Source organism: Tribolium castaneum, chromosome 8, assembly GCF_031307605.1.
Source record: "Tribolium castaneum strain GA2 chromosome 8, icTriCast1.1, whole genome shotgun sequence".
Lineage (NCBI taxonomy): Eukaryota > Metazoa > Arthropoda > Insecta > Coleoptera > Tenebrionidae > Tribolium > Tribolium castaneum.
Genome location: NC_087401.1, coordinates 11,982,308 through 12,010,012, shown reverse-complemented (window position 1 = coordinate 12,010,012; position 27,705 = coordinate 11,982,308). Strand labels below are relative to the sequence as shown.

Sequence of the window (27,705 nt, the reverse complement as noted above, 5' to 3'; positions counted from 1 at the left end):
AATTTTCATTCATATTTTGATTCTTATAAATACTTACTGTGTTCTAAAATGTTGCACTCACATTTTCACTTCACACACTTCACCGCTCTTAGAAAAAATTAAAATTCACTCACCCCGCTCCTCTTCGTTCCCTCTTCTTCTTTGAACGAACCAACTGAAAATAAAAAATTATACAGATCAGTATACAAATTTGCGATAAATAACTTTATGTATGTATAATGTTACGGATTTATACTTAAATTTTTTTAGAAAAAAAAACTTTGTCAACTAACCCTTTAATCCTGATCCTTGTAGCACGATTATGGCGTCCAGGTTCCCTGAAGATCCCTTCCATTGGCACTTTAATCACTCGAAATTTTAAAAATCGCGCACTACTAAATGTCAGTCAAGCACTCGAGAATCCACAACACGCACTTAAGTCACTAGGGTTTGCTGAAACAAGAAAGAAGAAAAATTAATAATGTTCAAGAATGAAACCCTTCATAAGTGCGAAAAATGTTATTTGATCCAACATAAAGATTTCAAATGTTCTGATTTTTTATTTTAGGTCGATTGGCGACTCCAGGACTAGATATCCGCTAGTAATTTCATAACTAAAGCTAATTATGAGTCGTCACCTCTAAATCTGACACTACTGGACGCAAAACAGTTTTTTTTTATAAAATTCTGGTCATGTCAGTCCAGGGTGAGTCAATAGCGGGTTATTTCTGATATATCCTAAGATGCAACCAAAAATACTTACCACTTGGATACTTTGTTTGATTTTTTTGAACATTAATTGAATTAGCATTAGTTTTTCATCTTTTAAAAATAATAGTCCACAGTGAAGTTTTAGCAAAATGTCAAGACAGACTTGATAAGACTCACAACAAGCGTTTAAAAAAAATTGAGATTCTTTTCATTAGTTCAACAGAATAGAAACATTTTTTTTAAAGCCAAACTCACCGAAACAAACCTAGTAGAACACTGATTTGAAAAGATGTTTGATTTTTAAAGAAAGATAATTATAGAATTAAAACATACTTAAGCAAAACTTACTAGAATTGTTCAAGTTTTTTGTTGCCAAGAGCAAGAGCAATTTTAATTTAAATTTTTTTAATAAATAATTTACAAACTTAATGAACAAAAGCTTTTTAAATAATAACATTAAAAGTCTTTTTAATTACTTAATAAAATATTAATTAATAGATTCTCGAAAAGTAAAACAAGGAGTTCTATATAAAAAAATATATATAAATTTGCATTGTAACATTTTTTGTAAAAAAAAAATTGGCTCAAATTTTGTACAAATTTAGTTAAATATTTGAACATACCAAAAATAGAAGTTTTATTCTCCATTCTTAAAGTTTTTGGAAGGGCTCCCCCAAGATTAATTTCTGGATCCGCTCCTGTTTGCTGGGTTCCTGTGGTGACCTGGCATTGAAATCCTGAAATAAAACCAGTTTTAGACAATAGCACCCGATTGCAATACTTCTAAGTAGTTAATAATAATAATAATGACCAGGAACAAAGGAATTACCCAACCAAAAAAAAAATTGCCCCCTGTGCTGGTTTTGCCAAATATAAAAATAATCATAATTTTACACCTCACAGGTCTCAAAATGACATATTCGTTTGATTTTACGCATTTACAATGAAAATGAATTGTGAAAATTGGAATTTTCAGGTACGCCTCCAAGGCGTCATCACCACTTACCCGCCAAATCTTAGGCGTCTCTTTCCGAATTGAAAGAATTTCTAATCACTCGTAATTACTCTGAAGATTTTTTGAAACTTTTGCGCAATACTTGGGAAAATAACTGTTTTAACTCACTTTTTCACAATGAAAAACTACTGGAAAGCCACCACCATCTTGAAGACGACGCCCATCAAGGCGCCGATTATTTATTGTTACCAATATGTCGCAATTAAAAATCACTAAAAAATTTCAGGGGAGGGGGGTGCGTTTACCTAATTTTTCCCGTTTTGGTGGTGTAATTTTAAAAATATTGTTTCTTTTATGAATTGAAAAAGTAAAAAAAAAATTCTCCCACTCAATAAAATACCATTTAACCTCGGATGATTAAAATAATGACAGAAAATTTTATTTCCCGCTTCCGATGACCCCATTTTAGGAGGCACTTACCGACTTACCGGCTTGAAAAAGTTTCATATCACTGCTATTAATGCAAACCATCGAAACACCGAACGTTTTTTCATATTTTTGAAGAAAACAATAGTTTTCACACTTTTTCACGTTATAAAACCATTAGCAAGATCGACGCCATCACGACGCTGTTTAATCAAGCGACCAATTGTTTTATCACCAAATTACAATTAAAAATCACTAAAAATTTTCAGGGGAGGGGGTGCGTTTTTTCAATTTTTCGTATTTTCGTGATGAATTTAAAAAAATATTGACTGACTTGAAAAAGTTTCATCACAATTAAAATGAACTGAAAAAATTGCGAATTTTCAAGTACGCCTCCAAGGCGTCATCACCACTTACCCGCCAAATCGTGGGCGGCCCTTTCCGAATTGAAAGAATTTCTAATCACTGCTAATTACTCCGAAGATTTTTTGAAACTTCTGAGAAATATTTGGGAAAATAACTGTTTTAACTCACTTTTTCACAATGAAAAACTACTGGAAAGCCACCACCATCTTGAAGACGACGCCGATCAAGGCGCCGATTATTTATTGTTACCAATATGTCGCAATTAAAAATCACTAAAAAATTTCAGGGGAGGGGGGTGCGTTTGCCTAATTTTTCCCGTTTTGGTGGTGTATTTTTAAAAATATTGTTTCTTTTATGACTTAAAAAATTAAAAAAAAATTCTCCCACGCAATAAAATACGATTTACCCCCGGATTGAAGTAAAGAAATTAAATTTCCTGCTTCCGATGATCCAGATCATGGGTTGCACTTACCGACTTACCGGCTTGAAAAAGTTTCATATCGCTGCTACTAATTGAAACACTGAACGTTTTTTGCAACTTTTACAGAACATCTGATAAGAAAACAATAGTTTTCACACACTTTTTTACGTTATAAAGCCATTAGGACCACCACCATTACGACGCTGGTTAATCAAGCGACCAATTGTTTTTGTCACCAAATTACCATTAAAAATCACTAAAACACTTAAAGGGGGTGGGGGTACAATTGTCGAAATAAAAATTGAAATAGTAAGTATTTTTGTTGCTAAAACAGGTATTTTCGCCTGTTTTTATGTTTTAGTCAAAATTCCTGTACTGGATTTAGTAAAGGAAATCATCGGGGGTGTAATTTTTTCCTTGAATTGGTACTTAGGGCTGACTTGTCTCACTTGTGAGTCTTTTGAACAATTTGGACGTTATTTATTACATACTCATATTTTTAGCTCTCAAACTTAATAAATGGGGGGTAATTACTCGAAAGAGTGGAACAAATTCGTGACAAAGATGGATCAAACATTTTTCTTTTCTGAAGGAAAAAGGGACCACGTTTAGTAGTACCTGAGCCAAATATCGATACTTTAGCCGGAGGAATGAACGATTTTTACTAAGCTACAGAGAGTAGCATTTTCACGTGATTTCTAGCCCGGTTTTTGTTATTTTTTGTCAGACTTGTGTTTTTCAGGATTCAATTAACTTAGTAGTGCTACATGTTGACAAATAGAAAGATTTAGAGACTTCATCGAATTTCAAACGAAAGGAAACTAAAATCTAACTAATTTGGCAGTAAAGAGCACGTAAAGGAGAAGAGCATTCTTGGTAGGAAAAAAGGATGAGGTAAACCATATTTATTTGAAATAAAATGCATAATACAGTGCACAAGAATAAAATTTTCTCACTTGGCGATGATAAATAGGTAAAAAATCAAATGCACTTACCTTTATGGCATCGTCTTCAGCTACAAGTTGTAGCAAAACATTAAAAATAAAGTAAAACAAAGTTTCAGTTTTATACAACTTTACAAGGCCTGCGCCTAATGTACGCACCCAGTTATACAAAAGTTACAAAATATAAGGTACAAAAAGGCACATTTAATTATTTAATTTTTGGAAACACATGACAATACTCAGTCTAATCAGAATCACTATTTGATAGTCATATTTTTTTTCTGGAATAATTATCATGTTGTGTTTGACCAAGAGACAGAATCAGTATGATTTTAATTTGTCACTGTTTTATTGAATGCAGAAAATAATTCTGAAGCAGGAAATTTTAGTCATTATTTTTCATATATTTTTGAAACTAATCTACAGGATATATTTTTTATTTCCAAGAGTCCACTACAGGGCCAAACGTATTTTATTTTCCTGTTAACACTTTTGTTGGTGGAAAATAATTTTCAAAGAGTACTAGATTTTTTTAAATTTTTTTTCGGTTTTTCGAATTTTTTTCAGTGACCACATTTTAAAAGACTCTTCTCTCCTACAACCCGAATAGAAGAATGTATATCTACTATAAATCAGTATCAAAAAAAGTCTTAGATTTTAGTTTTCAGATATGTTTAATTTTAAATCCTGAACTCAATGCAGGACATTTTTATAAAAGCATTTAAAATGCTCTGTGTCTGTTTGACCACCAATGTCACACTAATTGGTTGGCTGGTATAAAAAAATACAGAGATTCGGTTTAATATCCGAAAACAGGATTTTTCTACCAAATAAATGGCCTAATTGAACGCATAAGAACGGTCAAAACAAATTCGAGGCATTTAAATTTTAGGGCTATTCCCTGCTGAGAAGGATGCAGGCAAATCCCATGATTGACCGCTTTCCCGTAAATTAAGGGATGCTCCGGAATTTGAAAATTATGCAACCCACATTTTTCAAAACTTTCATTTTATTTTATTTCAGTACAAATTAACCGGTTCAGGGAAAATAGCTAAAATTTCACATTTCTGGGTGTTGAACATATTTTTTTAGACAACCTATTCACGACACTGTATTATACAGGGATGCCCCAGTGAGTTGTCCATTAGTCACCTCTAAATGTTAGAAAAGTGATAACTTTTTTTCCTAAGCTATAGATACTAATTCCCTGCCTCACCTAAAATTATTGTTTCGGAAATGAGCTACAATACTAATAATTTTTTATGATTTTTTTTAATTTTTAAAATTACACATCTTGTAAGTAATCAGCAAGAGACACTTAACTGTTATTGTTTTTAGATAGACAATTTAAAGGTGTTTTAGAAGCAAAAATAAAATTGGATGTTCTATTTAAAATTTTTAAGTCATTTAACTTTTAACAAACTTCTTAATTTTTTTTATTCTCTTGATCGAAGTGAGCTAAGAAAAAATAGATTCTTATTAGAGTCTGATTATTCTACTTTAAAGTCGTAAAAGTCCCACTTTTTTATAGAAGTCTTAGTATTTGATTAATAAATTTTTAAGATGAGAGTTTGTATTATAGCTCATTTCAGAAACACCCTGTATACTTGAAAATAATTTTAGGTGAGGCAGAGCGTTATTATTTATGGCTTAGGGAAATAAAATTATTACTTTTCCAATATTTAGAAGTGTGAAGTGTGAAAAAGTAATTACAGATGGGTGCAGGATAAATAAAAATTAAAAAAAAAACAACGAGATCAGAAAAATTTGTCATTAAATTAATTGAAAATACCACGCTAAATGGCCTTGAATGTGAGCCATTTTCCTCAGTGTTTTACGCAACATTTTTGAAACTTATTTACAGAATACATTTTTCCACTCGGGTTGTTGGGAAAAAAGTCTTTAAAATGCAATCAATTACAGAAAAAAACCTGAATCCTCCAAAAAATGGTGATTTTTGAACGCTATTTCCCTTTAGCAATGAGTGTTAGAGAAGAAATAAAATACTTTTAGCCCTGTAGTGGACTTTGATGAATAAAGTTGTTTTTGTTTAACTTGAAATCGTCAATTGGTAAATATTATATAATAAATTATAAGTTAATAGGTAGTATTATGTAACGCTGAATGATTCACAACTTTTGAAATAATTAAGAAACTCTTAAATATTTTATTTATTTGGACTCTATTTTTTGAGTTTTAAAATATACAAAAACAAACATCAGACATTATTCTATTTTGTTGCAAGTCGAGATTTTTTCCATTTCCACTAAAACCCTTCCGAATTATTTATTATTGTTACTTCAAGATGAGTATATTTTCGAAAAAATAAACCAAATCAAGTTCATGCCGAGGAAATAAATACCAAACAACATCAAACTGTGCAAAAATTCGAACCTGAAACACATTGCCTTATTTTTTGAGGAGTAACCGTTAAATGAATCACCTCCTCATTTTTTTCTTGGCTTCGGCCAAATTGCCCAAATCGTCCTCAAACAAATAAACCCTCAACCCCTTGTAGTAGTACCTCAAATAATACGTCCATTGGACGCTCGAAATGTCAAAATTGTACAACTTGCGGTCCCCCTCATTCATCCTCTCCCACAGAAGTTTAACATTTTTATTCGAATATTTCCACCCCTTCTCGCTGTAAAAGCTAAACAAATCGAAGAGTGCGTGCACTTTCCTGATACGTGACAGCATTTCCGGCTTCTGGAAACGCACGATTTTGACGAAATCCAGGAGAAGGGCCGGGATGTAGTGATAAAACAGGGTCAGGACGTGATAAGGGAGCGATTTTTTCATGGTGCGGAATTTTGGGGCCCATTTTGCCCTTGTAAGGGGGTAGTACGGGAAATGTATTGTGTTCAAGTGGAAAAACTCGTAGTAGGTTATGGGGTTATCGATCGAGGAAACGTAATTATAGACAGGAATTTCCGTTTTGTCTTTTTTGTAAACATCCCACGCGATTGCGATCAAGGCGGCTATGGTCAAGTCAACCGGGACCACTTCCATGTACGATCTAGTGTCACATGGAAACAAGCGGAGGAAGCCCAAACCGGCGCCTGCTAGGATGCTGTTAGGGCCGCCGTAACTGTCACACCAGTTTTCGATTGGGTCTTTATAAGTCGAAGTGACTAAAAATTTGTTGTTTTTTTTTTAAATTAATTATGTAGTTATTAGTTAAATTACCAATAGCTGGTCTAAAAACGCCAATTGGGAGGTTTTTACCCTCAGAGGCAATCATAGCCTCCGTTAGGGCTTTAGTGAAGGCGTAACTGTTTGGCCAACCTTCCAACATTCTGGAAAAAATTGTTACAAAAAATCAAACTTTTTGATTGGGTACTTTTGGGACAGTTTCTCGGCTTGGGGTGGGGTCAGGTCCTGGAGCAAAATCTTGACTTGGTCGTAACCCAATGGATAATTGTAGAAAACCTCATCAATGGTGTCTAGATGGCAGTTGGAAAAGGCCGTCGATACGTGAATAACGCTCTAGAAAATGTTTAGATTTTTTTCAAAAATCTGGCAACTCACTTTCAAACTTTTCATTTTTTGGCACAATTTGAGCAAGTTTTCGGTCCCCCCGATGTTGATCTTGTAGGCACTCTTGATATTTTCGTTCAAATGCACCGTGGCCGCGACGTGGAACACGACATTGACTTTCGCCACCAACTTTTCCCGGTCCTGAAGAGCCAACCCCAAGTTGTCCGAAACGCAGTCGCCTTCTACCGCACTGACCCGGCTTTTGAAATTCGGGTTTTGGGCTTTGACTTTGTCGTAGTACTTTTGGGAAATTATTTTGGCCGAAAATTAAGTGTTTACTTACGTAATTGTCGAACATGTCGTAAAGCCTCGTTTGGGCGTCTTTGCCTTTCTTGGCGCGGACCAAGACAAAAATCTGGGCGATGTTTGTGGTTCGGAGCAGGCGCTCGATTAGGACTTTGCCCAAAAATCCCGTTCCGCCAGTGATTAGGACGGTTTGGTTGTTGTAAAAGTCGCGAATTTGGGATTGGGACATTTCGGGATGGTTGGTTGGACGGTTTTGAAAGAATAGTGGTTTGGAGTGTGCCAATTAATTAATTTGGGAAAAAAGCGTGTCGAGGAAAAACTGAAATATTTGTGTTTATTGATTTGGCCTTCATTAGTTTAATTATAATTAAAAAATAAAATTCATTAAATGGAAAAGCCGAGCAAAAACTTAATGTCGGTTTCAAATTGCAGTTGAATTGGAGTTGATGTTTATTATATTATATTATTCACACAACTTTAGGAGGCCTGGGCCTAATGTAGGCACCCAATATTTTTGGAATTTTTGGAAACTTACTCACTAGGTGTCAAATTAATGACGAACTGCAATTTTTTAGCAACAGTTATGAAAAGACGAAATGAATATGATTCTAAACTATTTATTTTAATCACTAACTACTTAAAAATGTTGTAATTTTTTGAAAGAATGAACATAGGACTGACCAATTTTTCAAAATTTGGTGGCATTTTACAGGCGTAGGGCTAGTAAAACTATGTGAAACATTCTGTATTTTTGCTCGTTTCGTTCGTTTTGCTTTATTTTTGTATTTTTTGCAACTGAATAAACCAAAGAAAAATTCGATTTTCAAAAATTGAGGAAATTTTGGAAAAAGTATGAGAAATTTTGGGAAAATCTTGAGGAAGTATGGTGTAAAAATTCGAAGTGCGGTTGACCCCTCGACAATTTTGTTAGATATTATTCGGATATTATTATTAAAAACCGTGTTATCGTTACTTTTCCAAGATTCCTAGCTGAAAAGTCGTGAAATTAGATCTAAATTGATTTAGTTTAGTTTATTTTCATCGACTTTTAGCACGTTTTTAATAAGGAAATTGACAATTTTCTAAAAAAATATTCTAGTGTAGTGACAGTTTTTTTTGAAAAATTTGTCAAGAGAATACCAAAAAGCACAAAATTAAGTCTGCCATTAGATTATTATTCCTGTTATTTGTTCTTAAAATGTATTTAAAAGAAGCTATAAAATTGCCAAAATAGGTCAAAAATTAAATTATATATTTGTCTTTTTTAAGAATTTAAGAACATTTCTGGGCCAAAACAAAACTTTTTTAAATAATTTCGCTAACACTGTCCTGAAAATCAGAGTTTATTTTGATCGACTTTTAGCACATTTTTATTAAGAAATTCATTGACAATTTTCCAAACCAATATTCTGGTCAAAAGACTGAGTTTTTTTTTTGAAAAATCTGGCAAGACAATACCAAAAAGCACCAAATTAAGTCTGCCACAAAATTTTTTTTGTTAATTGCCCTTAAAATGTATTAAAAGAAGTCATAAAATTACCAAAATAGGTCGAAAATGAAATTATATTTTTGTCTTTCTCGAGAATTTAAGAACATTTTTTGAGCCAAAACCAAACTTTTTTGATTAATTTCGCTAACACTGTCCTGAAAATTACGAAATTTGATCCAAATTAATGTTATTTAGCTTATTTCGTGAGATTTTAGTGCGGCTGAAACTTATTTTACAATAAACTAAAGATCTTTGTTTAATAAATGTAACTCGATTTAACTAATTTTTGAGCAGACTTTCTTTAAAAATAACTCGAAAGACTATAAAGTTATAAGTTATTTTTATTTTTTAAGCAAGTAAACAAGTGTTTGAATTATATTCTCAGTTTCTTGTGAGAATTACAATAAAAAATCACCAAATTTTGTACAATAAAACAATCTTTTTCCACCTTCGAATGTTCTGATATAGTTTATACAACCTGTAGAGTAATTATCTCTCAAGATTCTGTTAAAACTAACCAAAATTTTGCCAATCTAGATTAAAAATTGAATAAATTCTATGTTTTCGAATTATTAAAAATGTTTTTAAGATAAAAACAAAGCTTTTTTGCCAAAAATTTAGGTAAGAGTAGGTGGAAGCTAAATTATTTCAACCCCCCTTTTAATTAGAGCTTTATTTATTGCACAAAAGTTTTTTTCAACAATGTATTTCGGTCAAAAGTAATGTTATTTTTGCCTTTATTAAGCATTTAAGCACGTTTTAGAGCTAAAATTACAGATTTTGCCGAGATTTCTCTATTTTTTTTATTTTTTTTGCTTTTTTTGAGCACGTTTTTCAGCCAGAAACGTAATTATTTCGCAAAATTTCGTAAAAACAGACTTAAAAGTTACAAAAATATGCTCAAATGGGTAGTATTTTAGCCTGCTTCAAGTTTTTTTGAGATAAAAAATAAAGTTGTTTTCCAAAAATTAGCCTAAAAATGCATGAAAAATCGCTGAATTAGGTCGAAGTTTTGTTTTTGGGTCAAGATTAGTTCACATTTGTCAAAACACACCTAAACATCTCAAAATAAATATATATTGATGTTAGTTTCTCTCGATTTAGCCCGTTTTTCAGTGAAATTTCGTTAGGAATAAGCCGAAAAATTACAAACTTTAATCAAAAAAAGAGTTATTGCTGCTTTTTTCAAGCTTGTAAATACCCTTTTGAGTTTATTACCTAATAAACCGAACTAAAAAATCACCTAATTGGTGATCTATATCGGTTTGGGAAAACTTCAAAAACAGTTTTAGCTCAAAAAAGTCCCCATTTTCCACCCAATTCGACGATTAATCGTCGAAAAATTAAAATTAAAAATTTAAACTATTATTTAAATTTTTTTCAAAATTTTGGGAAATAATTGAATTTTTGATATAAAAAACGTTCGAAACACTTGATTTTGGGTCCAAACTTGGCAATTTGCAACCGATAGTATAGGTTTTTGTCCTATATTTTTAAAAATTCGTAATTAATAACCAATAATCTAATAGATTTAATTAAAATAATGGACTGATATAAGTGGAAGTTAATCATTTATTCGCTTCATACTATAAAATGTTAAAACCAGTCCCGTTTTTCTTTTCCTTGTTTGCCCTCACAAGTCCGCAATCTCTCCTCGATGGCCTTATCAATTTCATCGAAGAAGGCGATGCCCAAAGCTTCAACGAACCCCCGGACACCCCTGTATTACTCCCATCTTACGACTTTATCATAGTAGGTGCTGGAACGGCTGGATGTGTTTTAGCCAATCGTTTGAGCGAAAACCCCTCCTGGAATGTACTTTTGCTGGAAGCAGGTCAACCAATCCATCATTAAACTTCCCCAAATAATAAATTTAATACAGGGCGTCCCGAAAACTACCTCATGGACCTTCCAGTGTTGGCAAACTATATCCAATTCACCGACGCCAACTGGCGGTACAAAACCGAACCAAGCGACAAGTTTTGCCTCGGAATGGAAAACCAGCAATGTAATTGGCCGAGAGGTAAGGTGGTGGGCGGGTCAAGCGTCTTGAATTACATGATCTACACGCGTGGCAATTGGCGGGATTATGACAAGTGGGCGGAGCTGGGCAACGAAGGGTGGGGCTTCAAGGACGTGCTACCCTACTTCAAGAAGATTGAAAATTTCATGGTACCAGGACCGTACAACGCGTCGTACCATAACCATGATGGGTATTTGGCGGTCAGCTACTCGCCCTATAAAACCAAAATTGCCGATGCTGTCCTTGAATCGGCCCAACTCATGGGTTTGAAGCTGGTCGATTATAATGGGCCCATCCAAGTGGGCGTGTCCCGGTTTCAGGTGACTTTAAGGGACGGGATTAGGGAGAGTTCAAGCCGGGCTTATCTACACCCAATCAAAAATCGGCCCAATTTTCACATGAGAAAATATTCAACTGTGACAAAAATTTTGATTGACCCAACAACCAAAAAAGTCCAGGGTGTGGAGGTTGATACCAAAGGCACGATTTACAAAATTGGGGCTTCGAAGGAGGTTTTGGTGGCGGGAGGGGCCGTCAACTCCCCCCAACTCCTCATGTTATCAGGGATTGGTCCCAAGAAGCACTTGACCCAGATGGGCATCCCTGTCTTGTCAAATCTTAAGGTTGGGTACAACCTTCTGGACCATGTGGCCTTGGGCGGGTTGACGTTCCGTATCGACGAACCTTACTCCCTAAAAACCGAACGGGTTCTATCCCGGGAGAGTTTGTTCCAGTTCTGGAACTACCACCAAGGGCCCATCACTGCCCCCGGTGGGTGCGAGGTTGTGGTCTTCCACGACTTGAAGGACCCAACGAACCCAGATGGGTACCCCGACATTGAGCTTGTCTTCCTGGGCGCGTCCCTAAGTCTCGACCCTCTTCTCCAGAAGAACTTGGCGATTTCTGACTACGTCTACAAAACGGTGTACACACCCATCGAACGCTTCGATTCCTTCATGGTCTTCCCCATGATCCTCCGGCCCCAAAGCCGGGGCCGCATCGCCCTAAGAGACAACAACTACAAGTCGAAACCACGAATCTTCCCCAACTATTTCCACGTTAAGGAGGATATGGAGACGATAATTGGAGGCGTCCGGTTAACTTTAAACATCACGGCCCAACAACCCATGCGAAAAATTGGTACAAGACTCCACGATATCCCGATACCACAGTGTGCCCATCTGGAGTTCGCCTCCGATGGGTATTTTGAGTGCATGGCAAGGCATCTCACTTTTACCATTTACCATCACTGTGGGACTTGCAAGATGGGTCCGAGGAGTGATAAATCGGCGGTGGTTGATCCCAGATTGAGGGTTTATGGGGTTGAGGGTTTGAGGGTGATTGATGCGTCGGTTATGCCAGAAGTGCCAGCAGCACACACCAATGCACCCATTTTTATGATTGCGGAAAAAGGGGCCGATATGATCAAGGAGGAGTGGGTTGGCAACATTGGAGCCGATTGAGTGCTAATAACGTGGAAAAATAAATTATTTAAAAAATATTTTTTATGTATTGTTTCACTAAAATTTTTTGTGTAGCGAACTACTGGCAAAATATATTAAAAATCGTTTATTTTTCATTTGTATTAAGTATTAAAACGCCAATAAGTTATTATCCACGCACTCTTTGGAAAATTCTGATAATAACAAATACTGCTGTTTTGAATAATTCTGTGTATGAATGTTTCTGGCGATGTCCTGTTCTGTCACTGAATTTTCTGTTGATGACCAGTTCTAGACGTGAGTTTTGACGTCACGTCCGTGACGTGACATAATGTTAGGTGAGCGTCGCAGTAGGCGAGAGCAGTGCAGTCGGGAACGAGCAGTGGCACGGGTCACTTCGAGAGGCGACTTGATTTATTTAGAGTGTAATAAAATTATTGGTGCCGTTTAATTTATTCAGTTTATTACTTGCGGTTGTTGCGAACGGACGTATACATTAATCAATTTAAAATTTTCGGTTTAAATTTTAATTTTGGTGGTTAGTGTAGTGTGTGTTAGTGCCAATGGAATGGACTTTAAGAAAGAAACAACAATCCGGATTAAAGGGTACGTCTGCAGTGATTTATTATTATTATTGTTTTATTTGTTTTTTTATTGGTAATATTTTAAGTCTTCTTTTTAATATTTGAATCCTAGATTATTATTCCGATAGCAACGTGTTTTAAATTAATGTTTTTACTATTTTAAAGCTTAAGGTTCTCAGGTGTCTAAGTAAGCAACTCGCATACGCTCGTTGCATAATCATAGCTCTCGAACTTTAAGCTTGTGTTTTCGCACTCGTATTAATATATTTATTTATTATTACAAATCAGTAACATATTTAGCTAATTTAAGGGCACATTATTCTCATTTCATTGTTTTCTATTTCAGTAAGTCCGTTTAAGAAGATGATGCCATGGGAACAGTAGACGTCATAAAGGTTAGTGCATTTTAATTTGTCGAAAAGTGATATTTTATGTTACTCATTTTAATCACTCTATAAGTATAAATAAAATAAAACACTCAAATAATTTATTGACACGTTGTGCTGATTTTGCCTTTAATTTCAATCGATAAAAGTCGCTTGCTGAAATTTTAATGCAAATAAAGCGTTTCGATTTGTTTCGTTTTTAATTTGTTTTTAATGTCTTGCTGCAAACAGTGCATTTTTTTTCCATTTATCTAATGATGTGATCAACTTGTAATAGTTTGTGTGCCACATATTATAGTGTATTATGTATTCGTTATTTTGTATGATAATAAACGTCGCTTGATGTAATTTTAATGCAAATAAAGCTTATTTTTTGGTTTTGTTTTTAATTTAATTTTAATGTCTTGCTACAAACTGCCATATGAAAGGAAGTGTATTTTATGTAACGCCAAGTGAAAAAAAAAAGATTTTTGTCTTGTATTTTTTTTATTTCACAAATAAATAATTTCTTTGTTCCCTTCATTTTCTAATAATCATTGTTTACCTCATGCTTATTTCTTTTTTTCCTGGCAAGAATGTTCTAAACTTCCACGTGGTTTTTGCTGGACAAATTAGTTAATAATTTGACTAATTAGAGCAATCTTTAAATATTTAGTTATTATTATAAAGAGTTGTTTTTGAAATTAACGTTTATTTTTAGAGTTTGTTATTTAGTTTTATTTGAGCCTAATATTAAAATTTTTTTTTCATATACAGTTTTTGAACACAGAATTGTATTATTTATTACAATACAGCTTTAACTTACATGCACACAGGGTCGCTTAAAAGCATGAAATATTAATCGTAACTTAAAAAAAAATGAAAATTTTGAAAAATGTAAAATTATGTTGGCCTTAGAAATGTTGTCTTTATCTATCGTTACCTCTTTGCTGATTAAACGTTGACCAGAAATAAATAAAAGTTAAAAATAATTGCTTAAATAACCCTTTTAACTCAAAAAGAACACGTTTAAAAAAAATTAATCATAAAATACTTGATTTTTATGATACAAAAGATGTTGAAAATGATTTCCACTAACTTTTTGGCTTTCTGTCTCTATGGGATTTTTTTTCGCTCAGTTTTACTTAAATGTACCATTATTAAACTAATTATTGCACCCAAGTTTAATTTTTGGCTAATATACAAGTGACAGTATAGTTAATAACAGTATTTTCAAGGCTAACTTAATTTTATTATTCCAGAAAATTTTTGAAATTCAATTTTTTTACTTTTTAATATAAGTAAAGGTGGGTATTATCTTACATCATTGAATTCAGAAAAAAAATCTCTTTTACAAATGACTAAATTTGACTCTTCGTGCCATTTAAAAAAAATCAAGTAAGCCTTGTATTTTCAAAATAAATGACGATAAAAATTTGAAAAAGCTTTCAGATGATAGAATTTAAACACTTTTAACTCTTTCCTAAATTTCAAGATTCTCTGTTAAACTGTTCTGAAAATATTTATTTATTTTTATTACTTTATTTATATCTAATGGATATGTGGTTATATGTAGTCAAGTTATTTGGCTCTAAATATTTTTTTAATACAAGAGAATAGTTATGTTACGCTCTTACGTGTACGTCCTTTAGTAACTGGTTTTTATACTATTATGAAGTTGTCGTTACGTTTACAATTTACCTCCTTTATGTTTAAGTGCTTACCTCTTGCGTATTATTTTCTTATTTCTGCCTTATCTTCACTTTTCTCTTACATTCTTCAGTTTTTGTATTTAAACGTCTCCGAGGTCACGTTCTTTATATGCTTCCGTCTTATTTTAGTAATTTTTCCTTTTTTATAAAAAAAATTGTCAAACCTGATAGTTTACGTAAAGTAGCTCAACATTTATAGAGGAAATAGGCGTATTTTTTAGGTAAGAAAACGACCAGCTTGGGACTTCATGTTTATTAAAATAAATTATTTACAAAAGATAGAATGATCTTAATTGAACATATCGAATAACTTATATACACATATAGTTTGAGAAACGTAACATTTAAATGCATTTAAAATTCGAACATAGCGCTCAGTCTCGAATATTAAGTACATTCCAACAACCAACAAACTTAACCAAACGAGATAGCCCTCGGCTTAGCTTCAATTTTGTAAATATAAATAATTTCTGTGCGAATAATAAAATTTCGTGCGTAATAAAATGTGATGATGATAAATTACGAATACCTAACCAATCACGAGCTTCATCTTAGGTACACTTGCCACACTTTTTGATATCTAATATCACGTGTAAAATCATCAGCCTTTAGTTAGCAACCTCGACTAGTCGAAAGTTAACCGGAAGTATACGATTTCACTCCAGACTGCAACTCTTTCGTTTAGTCGGAAGTGACGACACTAGCGGTTTCATATCTAAAGTGAACTTCTTTTTCTGTTGGAAGTAATTTCTCAAACGGGCTGCGGCATATTCCCAGTAACCGAACGGGATTTGGGATGTGCCTGCGTTGATAATTCCCCAAATCCCCCAAAAGAAATGAGAGGCAAGAGTGAAGACTTCCACTTCGCGTAGAATTTTCTTGGGGTTTTCTTTCAAACCGCGCGCTTCTAAGTAGGCTTTGATGAATAGGAGCCGTTGTTTCTTCGATGGGTAATTTTCGAGTTGTTCTTTATAAAAGGGGTATTCCGCTTCGGTGTAGTCGTACACCCATTCGACGAAATGATTGGCGATGTCGAACGAACGGTAGTTGTATGAGCAGTATTCGAAATCTGAGAGAAAAAAAAACAATAAGAATAGAACACACATGAACTAAAAGCAAATGACAATTAAATTAATTTACGAGTTACCACTCGGTAGAAAGAAAGAAAAGTAGAAGAAAATTGAGAAAAAATAACAAAAATTAATATAAAGAATTAGAAAAAAAAACTATTCATAAAAATTAAGAAAAAATATCGTTAACACAACCGGCAGTGCGCTCTAAAATATGTTTCATAAAATCATAATAATTCATTAAACCCTACCTTTGTTAATAAAAACATCAAAAAACTATATTCAGGAATTGTATTTTTAAATTACAACGTACAGTCACGATAAAAAAGAATGACACCCTACCAACCGGACTGGATGGCAAAAGTACGACAAAAATCTTTCAGGTCATAAATTTTAACAAACAGGTTAATTTACTGACTAGTTAAAAGTACACTTATCATTCATTTTGAACGTGACTGTACTATAACTTAGGAGATGACACGAAATGATTTTCTGAACCCAAAAAAATAGCACCTACTTGAAGAAAAAAATGCAGAAATGTTGAACGCTTTGCACTCTTAATGCACTTTGTCCCGTATTTTTCAAGACGCTGGGAATACAGTTGACGATACAAGAAAACAATTATTACAAAAAAATTTGTAGAGAATTAAGATCCTTTAAGATAGTCCACGATGGTCAACGGAAAGTTAATTTATATCTTAAATTGTAGAAGATAGAAACATGGTTTCGTGGATTTTTTTTATAGAAAATTTAATTCTCCACAACTTTGTTTCTTACACTTTTTTTGTATGTTCAACCGTATTCCCAGCGTTTTGAAAAATATGCTTCGATGCCGCAAAGAATTATCGCTTGGAATTATCACCTCATATTTTTGCGAACGCTGTGAATACGGGTGAAGATACAAAAAAAGTGTAAGGAACAAAGTTGTAGAGAATTAAATTTTCTACAAAAAAGTCCGCGACACCATATTTCTACCTCCAACGGTTTAGGAATAAATTAACTTTCCAATACTTAACCACCGGCAAAATGAAACAGATTTGACGAGTAAGCGCATTTGAACGACTTTGAGGCCTAAATGGTGGAAGATAGGAATATAGTCTCGCGGACTTTTTTGTAGGAAATTTAATTCTCTACAACTTTCTTCCTAACATTTTTCTTGCATCTGTAACCGTATTTGCAGCGTTTTGAAAAATATGAGACAGAGTGCTAATTGGTAAAAGTTTGAAATTTTTTTAAATATAGGTTACGGTAAAATTTTAGCATTATATTTATGTCTTACTATTGGGAATTTAATGCTCTATATACCTGTATTTTTTTGTTTGCTATGTGTTACCCGTTATACAAATACAACCATTTTTTCTGAAAACTTAGACGATAATAGAACAACTGCGCTCTCTGGCGACATTAGCGGAACTATCGAAGACGGGAACGTTTTATTTGTACGTTGTTTTATATCCTAACCTTTAGATATCCGTATTGTACAGTTAACATTCAATAAAAATTAAAATATATTGTCTTTAAACAGACAACTACCGGTAAGGACTGGAGATTAAAAAAATAGAAACTTGCTGGGTAGGCAATTGTCTCAGTTTAAATCAGCACATTATCTCCACTAATTTAAATGACATAATTAGAAAGAAAACTTGTTTCAATTGTATGAAAAATTCAATCTCAAACAAACATAATCTTTTATTTGTGTAAGGTTTTAGACGAGTTATTTGTTTGTTTACATTAAGATTAATAAAAACAGTCAACAACCTTGAAACTTTATTTTAAAAAATCCCATTCATTATTGTATTAAATTGCGTAAGCCGATTGAAACGTAATAAAAATTAAAAAAACACCTAGATGACACACAATCAAATACATATTTTGAATTTTTACGGTTTTTGATATATCAACCTATTTACCTTAAAAATTCCAAAAAATATCCACAAAAACTCGTTTTAATAACATTTTTCCAAGTCATTAGAATCCTCTGAATAAAAATTAATAAATATAGTTGGAAGCCCCTTTTAATAACTTATCTTTATAAAAAAAATTATTGTAATCCGACTAATTGCTTTCGAGAAAATTTATAATAAAAGCAAAAGAACAGGTGAAATTTATGTGTTGATAATTTGAAAACTATCGCGAATTTTGCAATTTGGACGACACCAATCGATTTCCGGGACCATTTTACATAGGTTTACATCAAAATAGTTCAATTTTTTCGGATAGTTTTGCCCTAATTGAGTAAATTAACAGAAGAAATCGCTTTAAACCAGCCAGTCGTTCACCTTAAAACACGCAAATGACATTCATTCGTTATTGCGAATTTTCGGTGAATCATAAATGTGCTAATTCCGTTTAAGCCTAAAGGTTATCACAGTACGTAGCAAATAAAGCCACCATCACACACGAAACAAATGACTATTTCATTTGTTTACCTGTCCCCTTTTTTTTCCCTCGGCACCCTACCGCGCATTCAATTGTCATTTGCCCTGTTGAAACCTACCGATGACGACGATCTGCGGATCCTCGTTATTATTATTCTCGGGTCCGTCTTGTCTGATCAAAATATTGCCCTCTTGCATGTCGTTGTGGCAAAAAACGACCGGACAATTCTCCATCTCGAGCCGTTTTTTCAGCCAATCGACTTCCGACAAAAAGTCGCAATCGACACTGTTTCGGAAAAATTCAGGAACATCATCACTTTTCAGCTTCGATTCGCACGTCCTCAACCATCGATCGATGGTGTCCCAGAGCCAACCGGGCTCCTTGTGCAGGGGCACCTGAAATATTCAAAATATTGAAACAACTGACCGGATTTGGGCGATTTTTCTGAAAAAAATTAAATTAAAAAAAAAACTAAACTGCAAGACATGTTTCCTGTCGGCCAACTGTTTTCCCAAAAATAATACGATATTTTGGTTTGTTTGACTCAGTTGTGGGACTTACCAGATTGGCTAAAATCAAGTGGTTGTCAAAGTGAGTCGAACAAACCAAAAGCGATGAATGATTGTAAGAAAGCAAATGAATGGGTAAAAATTAGCCAAGCAAAGCCTAGACGTACTTCTACGTCACTCCTCGTCTCGGACAAAAAACATGTCACTCTCGGAACATTTTTTTTTGGTCAAAATTTTGAGTTATTTTTTTAGAGTCATATGAATGATTCCTACGGTTGGACGTCCCCAAATGGCGTTTTTTAACAGAAACGGCTGTTGTTTTGCGCCTCAGGAAGGCACGTGAGAGTGATTCGAGATGTTTGGGTCCACGATAGGACAACGCTAGAACATAACAACAACAAATCCCCATATGTGTGTGAGATGAGATAAAGGCAAAGCGAACGCCGACCCATGCATAACTAAAACAACCACATTTATTCTTGTTTGTGTGAGCGCTCGAGCGAAATCCAATGACAATTGCTTTATCAGGGTTTAAGTGCAAGAAATTGTGATAACCTCGACCAGGTTGATCTGCTAGCCAGTAAATAGCTTTATCAGCTGCTACTTCCTTGAAAATCAGACAAAAGACGCAATAATAACCCATTATGTAATTCACCGAATTCATTCAAATTTAAATTTAGCGCCACTTTTTTGTTGCTACGGTTGGCAGTTAATTTTCCATGTTCCACCTTCTCAAAATTAATTTCAGGCACAAACGCAAACCCGCAAGGGTCATGAGTCGATTTATAATTAAAACAGTTCACTAAAACTTGTTTTTTTAATTAAAATCAAAATTTGACAGGGTTTTTGTTTACGTAATGTTGGCAAAGTCCGCGAAAACTTGACCGAAAGTCCGCCGATTTTCTCTGCAATTTTCACGAAAAAAGTGCCGGAAAACGTAAAAGTGACGCATTTCCAACTGTTGCGTGTCCCGTTTGATAAAATTAGACTGAAATTGAAGTGCATCCGTGAAAAATTGTGACAATCAAGTCCGGGATGTCGCCGGTTGGATGAAAGGTCAGATTCTATTGAAATTGATTGTGAAATGTTTATTTTTGGTTCCGTTTGCATGTTTTTCGTGTTTTCGGCTTGTGTTACGCGAAAATGAGGATTTTTCCAATAAATTTGGAAAATCAGCGGTGTGAACATAGCCGCCATTGGTAATGGCTAACTTCACGTTTGAGACATAGGCGTCCCACATAATTTTTCAAAAGGGGTCACACTTTTTAATTTTAATGCAAACATTGTGCACAAAAGTAGGACGTGATTTCGCCACTCGGTGCAAAAATTTGTTAAGCAACCGCGATTTTGTCAAAGACGCAATTTTTGAAGTGTTTAAATATTCAATTTTATCACAAAATCAATTCCGGAAATAACCAGATATGTGAAACAGTCACACAGTTGCGTTGAAAAAATCGATAACAGCATACCACGATAACTTATCCTGAAACAATTACTGTAGCAGGCTGTGATAATAACAGACGTCAATTTTTTATCACAGCTTACTATTCCAGTTAGTTGTTTTGCATTAGCAGCCTTTCTCTTGCATATTGATTAGTTCTATAAATATGAAATAATTTCTAGAATGAGCGAAAAAATCACCTTGAGGCAGAGTCAAGTAACTTGGTAAATATTTGTCAGTTTTATTGTCTCAAATGCTCTACTTTTTTATCACAATTTATAATTGAATCACAACAGGAAATACATTTTTTTTGGTTTTATCGGGTAACGCCCCCTTATCATAGTGCGAAATAAGTTGCGAATATTTATCAGGGAAAGGTCGCCGTGCAGCGCCGACTGAAACGCAATATCGTGACCTTGAGGAATTCAAATTATGTCAAATGTGGTGATACACCACGTGTCCTTAAAGAAATCTCAAAGAAACTACAAATAAATGCATTGTCGTAAATATTGACACCGAATGAGATAAATACATCCGTAATTTTCCACAAAGTCGTAAGGAAAAAATCCAAATTCCAAGACCTACTTAATCACACGACCCGTTCACACAAACCCATGGCATGGGTGCAACGCCGCCTCTAAATAAAACAGAATAATTCAACAACCTGACTTAAAAAATGTTACCTTGCGTTTTCTCTCATATAAAAAGACTGGAAAAACCTTACCTCCATTGTATGTATGGCGGCCATTTTCTGTGCAATCTTTACCGACAACTTCTCGTCGGCGAGTTCTCCGGTACGTAATGGTCTGGCATTGATGTACTGCTCGATACGGCCTCCTGGAAAAATCCCGTGGAGTTTTGGGCCGAGACCTCTTTCGCTCAGTAATGTGAAGACGACGCTTTCGGTGATGAGGGCCTCAAGGGCATGCTCGCCATGGGTTTGGCCGTAGACGCGGATCAGGACTTCCTGGGGTTCGCCCAAGTCCTTGCTCTCTTCTACGAGGGATTCCGGCAAGGATATGTGGTACAGGAGGTTGGACAAGCCGCCGCTGCAAGACATAGACCAGGAAGTTAATACACACCTTGGTTTTTTATTAAAAAAAGTTAAAAATCCACAAGAAAAGACAGCAGTTATCATAATAAAAAATTAATGGTGTACAAAGAAAATGTTGCTATAATACTCTCTTTTTAAAATAAGATATGTAAGATATAATGTTTTAAACTTAAGAGGAAAAATGTCAAAATCGTTATTCTATGAAGTAGGCACCTAGCTTTTGACATACAAATATTTATTCTGTTTGCTGAAAAGTTTGTTTTATTCTATTGATTCTGCATTTTAGTGACAAAATATTTATTTTGTGTTAAAAAGTTTGCTTTATGCTATTATTTATGAAAAAAAATTAAATAAACCACAAGAAAAGACAGCAGTTATCACTGGTTATGTAATTGGAGTAATAAGTGGTAATCATAATTCTTGGCAAGTCATAATAAAATATTCAAATAACAATAAACATCTATTGGGGGTCGTAAAAATTTATGTAATTATGTAATTTTTGCGCAGAATTGGCAATTGATTTCTAAGGTTAAATAATTGTTCTCCATCTTTTACTCAAATAAAATTTAAGATAATGTTCCTGTATTACATTATTTCAAATAAAAACAGGATTCCGGAATCGAAAAGATTTACTACAAAAAGTATTGAAAATATTTATTTTCTCGTCTATTTTTTGCAAAAACTTTAAAGTGCTATTACATTTTAATAGATAATTTATACTTTTTTGAGTAAATACCAGTCTGTTATTAGCTTTCTCTTTTGTCTAATAGACTATACTTTGAGTTTAACTTTTTTTATTTTAATACCAAGGTTTTATTTCTGATTTTAATTAATTAGGAAATAATAATAAAATAATATTTTTGCAAATTTGCAAATTTACATTATTATGCTATGTTTTTACAAATACTACTGAATTTACTTGAATAACAAAATTATTTCTGCTATTGTTTCTCTCTTTTTATCTAATAAAATTAGTATTAAGTATCTTTGTCTAACAAAAGTGGAAATCATAGTTTGGTCTTAATTCCTTTAGTCCTTAGTGAGTCTCTGTTTCATCATTTTAATTAATCAGTTAGGATAAAAACAGAAAAAACTTAATCAACTACAGACAAGTGCATTTATTTTAGTAAAATAAAAAAATATATTTAGAAAAACCACACATATTTAGTTTTTTTTAATAGAGATTAAAAATAAAAAAGTTGTAACAGAAAGATTTGAGTGCAAGTTTTGAAAGTTTGAGAATTGCAGAAAGTAGCAAAGTATCTATTGTAGCAACGTTTTCTTTGTACACCATAAAGTTTTACAATAGATAATGGTGTTTAAGACAAGATGTTTTGACGTGAAAATATTTACGATACCGATCGCTTCGTCTGAAAGACTACAGCCTGTCTGCAATAAATCACACAATAAGTTTGTCTGAACTTGAAGGGTCCTTGGTTGGGGTAATCATAATAAAAATTTAATGGTGTACAAAGAAAACGTTGCTATAATAATACTCTCTTTGTTCAAAATTAAGTAAACGCCAACGTCGCATTTTTTTTCATAGTTTTTTTTTTAAGTTTTAAACTTAAAAAGATTAGGGGCAAAAATGTCCATGAAGTAGATTCAAATATTTATTTTGTGTGTTAAAAAGCTTGCTTTATGATATCTATTACATTGATTCTGCATGTTAGTGACTAAATATTTATTTTGTGTATTGAAAAGTTTGCTTTATGCTATCTATCAAAAAACAGTATTATTCTGCATTTTAAGTGATAAATTCTTGTCTGAGTCACCTTGCAGTATTTTTAATCGCAACAATAAAAAATCACTTTTACATCCCTTGCTCTATAAATAAGTAACTCAAAAAGGTTGTTAACACTACATAATTACATAATAGCGGATAGTAAAAAGTCAAGTTCACAAAGTTTATCATTTATTTTCTACAGACGGATCACTTTAGTAAGTACAAAGGTATTTATAAGCTTATTATCGAGAATTTTACGATAAGTGTTCACTTATTGCTATACAAAGTCAATTCAGACGTCAGAAAAATGGTGGAATCAATAGACCAAATAAATTAGTCGAACTAATAACTACTGCGATAATATTTTTAGATTGAGACATTTGATAATTAGGATTAAAAAAAAAACAAAATATTTGAGAAAATTATCGCAATCTTGATCCTGTTGTCATATCACACCAGATACTTAAAACTGCCAAATTTTTATTAACTGATCATAAATGTCGAGATACCAGTTATCGAATTATTAAATCACTTCCTGTCAACACATGACTTCTTGAGCACACCTTGTAGAAAACTGGGTAATCCCCACGAGATCACATGATTTATCAAACGTCAAAGTCATTGGCGCACCAGCTATCACGTGTTATTTTATCGTTTTATTAAAAAGTTCATCATTTTGTGTTTTTTAGAAAAGTACAAAGGTATAAACGGATTATCAGATTGATGATAAATATTATTCTCGTCAGAAAAATTAAAATTTCGGATCAAATCAAATCAAACTATTTTTCAGACTAGACATTCGATATTACGATTATTTTTGCTGATTGGGATAAAAAAAAACAAACAAAATATTTGGCAAAATTATCACAAAGTTGATCAAGTACTTAAAACTGACACATTTATCATTTCCTGGCAATTGGTTAACTTTTTAAGCACACCTTGTAGCCAACTGGGTAATCCCCCACGGCATCACGTGATCTAGTAAATGTCAAAGTCATTGGCGTACCCGTTATCACGTCTCAGGGATACCACAAAGCTAGATTTTTGTTGTTTTTGTTTATTTCCGATCAAAATATTGCGTATTTTGATCAAAAACCGAGTTGTAAACAATACTTGAGACTAGGCCAAAACTTGTAAAATGCATTTCTTGCAACAGAAATGTGTCATTTGTTGATTTCACAATGGAATTGTTACAAAACTTCAAAAATTGGAGTGTTTGTAAACACTTGAGTGCTCTTCTTGGAACTAGTTCAAGCAGTAGTGGAATTTTTTTGGGAAAAAATCGAATAAATTAAAGGAGTACGTGACTGTCCGTTCTTTGCAAAACATGTTTACTTGCAAATGTGATAAATGCTAATACAATGGCGTTGTATTTCGTGTGATTGTCGTTCTTTTCTGATTTCGTTTTCCTTACCTGATATGTTTGAAGCCAATGTTTTGTGCAGTGACGCTTTTCCATGGCCCATAGAGATAATCCCTGCATATTCTCGCAGCGAATTCCCTCATTTCGTTCGAGTCACCCGACACCTGCCCACAAAGCAAATCTTGAAACGTTTTATTACAGAAAAACCTCTTGTGCATAACTTGAGGCGTCAATTTCGGCAAAATTCGCATAATGTTATGGGGTTTCACCCTTTCGGTGATTAAAATCGATAAGCGGACGCAGACGCTCTCAAATTGAACAGAAAGTTTAGCAAAATTCGCGCACACCCACCTTTTTTGCCATGCTTTTTGAACGCTGAGGGCTTTATTGCACCGAAATGAGACAGCACTGAAATGAAATTTGTGGATTATTGAGACACTAAAGTAGTCCTACTTTGGTCGAAGCGAGACTGATGAGTGCTCGAGAGAAACTGGTGTATACTATAAAGATAAAAATTTTATCTGAGGTGGACAGAGGGGGCAATTCGCCTAGAGCGGTGGTAAGGTGACGTATCGTGTGACGTCGAGACTTAAAAGGCAACGTCATTATGCACTTTTGCACACCAATCAGAAACCAGCACGGAGAGGGCGCGAAAAACGCCTCCAAGCGAAATTTTCTAAAAATAACTTTGATCCAAAACTTATTTTAATAAATTCAAAATATTATATCTTTCGAACTGGTTGTTTCACCCCATATATGCCAACAAAAAGGTGCGTTAGTGCTTTGAAAAAATAAATAAATATTAAATAAGTCAGACTTATATAAGCTATTTCAAAACTATAAAAACGCCAACGTCGCATTATGCACATTTTTTTTAACTAAAGTTGTTAAAAATGTAAACTAATTATGAATGGTTACTTCTTTCATCGAAAGTATATATTATATATTATATATTATATATTATATATTATATATTATATATTATATATTATATATTATATATTATATATTATATATTATATATTATATATTATATATTATATATTATATATTATATATTATACAGGGTGCTCAAAAACTGGCGCACCAATTCAGTGGTACGTTATTGAGAAGCAAGTGCAGATTACGGAAAAAATGTTGAAAAAATTCCTAAAGTAATGTTTTAAAAAATCTGGAGCTACAAACTTATTGTGTTAACTTTAGTTTTTATTATTTTTTTATGTTTTTATGTTTCATACCAGGTAATCGTCCCGTAACAGAACAATGAATAATTATTTTTAAATTTACTATCAGATTTTAGCAGTTTTTTTTAATTTAAAAAATTTAAATTCATCCAAAAAATCACAATGTGTAGATGTGCCAACACTGGGAATTATTTCCTAGGATTCAAAAATAATTTATTTTTATTGTTGCTCAATTCTATTGCGATCATGACTGTTAGACAACGTTGCCACATATCATTTATCTAAAATACGTTATTTATCAATAACTTTAATACAAAGATTTTTTTTTACTATTTTTACCTTTATATGTAACTAGTTCTCTACCACACACCATTGAGTTGGTGCGCCAGTTTTTGAGCACGCTATATACTATATATAATATATAATATATTATATATTATATATATTACATTAGCTATTATTTTCTTGAAGGGAATTCATAATAATAATTTTTAGAGAAAATATGACGCCGTTTTTAGTTTTGAAACAGCTAATATCTTAGTTTTCAAAAAAATTAAATAACTTAGATTTTTTGTATAACTTTGTAATATCGGGTCTGAGATTAAATTTCTGATTAAATTAAATAAACTTGCTGAATCTGTGCCTTTAGATTCTTCAATTTACATTTAAAATTCAAAGTTACTAGATATACAAACTACTAGATATCTAGTACCTTTTTTATTTTAATTAAGACGGTTGTGCCCCCTGATGGTCAATTCTGAAATCGCTTTTTTGCAATATAGCGGGAAATTTAAATGGGATGGAGTAGATATTTCACACTGAGTGATATTATAAAAATACCTCAATTAAAAGTTAATTTCGCAAAGGAAGGATTCAAAATCATTTACCAGAAGGAACAAAAGTCTTAGTTATTTTAACGAAATGGTTTTTGAAAAAAATGAAATTAGAAACAGAAAACGATTACTGTAGTCATTTGTAAAAATAAAAAATTACAACATTTTCAATACAGTTCGGTGATTTTTTGGTTTATTTTTATCTAAATTTGGTATTTTTTTTGTTTTGAGACTAAATTCAGTTGTGTGATTTTGCTAACTTGCGCGAAAACTGAATTTTTAGTTCAAAAATGTTTTTCGGCGACAAAATTACATAATTTTCGACTGATTTGGTGATTTTTAGGTAATTTTTGACCAAAATTTACTGAATAATTGCATTTTTGGATGAAAAAAAACGTTATAGTATATTACACATTACGCAAAATTTTTCAGATAAGTTTGATAAAGTTTCAAAAAAGCTGCATTTTTTATCATTATTGAGAATCTTCGTTTAGTTTTTGATTACTTTTTTCTATTTCTGAGTATTTAAAAATCAAAACGTGTTACTTACCTTATTTCTAGTGCCACTACAGAAAGTATGTTTTATCAGAACTGTTTTTAGTATAGTTATTGTTTCGATTATAGCAACTACTGTTATATTTATTGCTCAATAGCCACTGTAAAATGCAAAGTACGTCATTATCTCTCAAGAGGAGAATATTTTATACGTTTTGCTTGTCAGAAGGGATTAAAAATTCTTGTTGTTCTATAGTAAAAATAGGATTATTATTATTTCAACTTGTGGGAATTTTTCTGGAATTTTTTTCCACAAAATGACAAATTCAAATGAAATATGAAAGTCTGAATTTTCGAAAACCGTTTAATGAACAAAAAATGTGCGTTGGAATGTGGAATGTTTACACAGCTATCAATTAGCTAGCATTTTGATTAATCACTGAATAAC

At 33.0% G+C, this 27,705-nt stretch overlaps 3 protein-coding genes across 5 annotated transcripts; 1 reads left to right on the top strand and 2 right to left on the bottom strand.

The window, feature by feature from the left end:
• Positions 1 to 5,985: 5,985 nt before the first annotated feature.
• On the bottom strand, positions 5,986 to 7,817 carry LOC659392 (fatty acyl-CoA reductase wat). Its single transcript, XM_965703.4, has 6 exons — positions 7,626 to 7,817; positions 7,334 to 7,582; positions 7,146 to 7,291; positions 6,992 to 7,101; positions 6,246 to 6,936; positions 5,986 to 6,196 (listed from the first exon to the last, which is right to left on the bottom strand). The coding sequence occupies exons 1-6, from the start codon at positions 7,815 to 7,817 to the stop codon at positions 6,103 to 6,105; spliced, it is 1,482 nt and encodes a 493-aa protein (XP_970796.2). The 3' UTR covers positions 5,986 to 6,102.
• Positions 7,818 to 10,649: 2,832 nt separating this feature from the next.
• LOC659468 (glucose dehydrogenase [FAD, quinone]) lies at positions 10,650 to 12,603 on the top strand. The gene is made up of 2 exons (XM_008193765.3): positions 10,650 to 10,911; positions 10,960 to 12,603. Exons 1-2 carry the CDS (start codon positions 10,671 to 10,673, stop codon positions 12,561 to 12,563), a joined length of 1,845 nt encoding a protein of 614 aa, XP_008191987.1. The 5' UTR covers positions 10,650 to 10,670; the 3' UTR covers positions 12,564 to 12,603.
• Positions 12,604 to 15,441: 2,838 nt separating this feature from the next.
• On the bottom strand, positions 15,442 to 27,390 carry LOC658014 (uncharacterized protein). 3 transcript variants are annotated; one of them, XM_015981077.2, is made up of 6 exons: positions 27,313 to 27,390; positions 25,097 to 25,153; positions 24,797 to 24,909; positions 21,327 to 21,651; positions 18,771 to 19,047; positions 15,442 to 16,272 (listed from the first exon to the last, which is right to left on the bottom strand). In XM_015981077.2, the coding sequence occupies exons 2-6, from the start codon at positions 25,106 to 25,108 to the stop codon at positions 15,860 to 15,862; spliced, it is 1,140 nt and encodes a 379-aa protein (XP_015836563.1). In that variant the 5' UTR covers positions 25,109 to 25,153; positions 27,313 to 27,390; the 3' UTR covers positions 15,442 to 15,859. The 3 variants fall into 3 exon arrangements, with proteins under 3 accessions (XP_015836563.1, XP_966691.1, XP_064214571.1); XM_961598.4 differs by lacking the exon at positions 27,313 to 27,390 and adding an exon at positions 25,199 to 25,292; XM_064358501.1 differs by lacking the exon at positions 25,097 to 25,153 and having other exon boundaries at positions 27,313 to 27,336.
• Between the last annotated feature and the right edge of the window lie 315 nt (positions 27,391 to 27,705).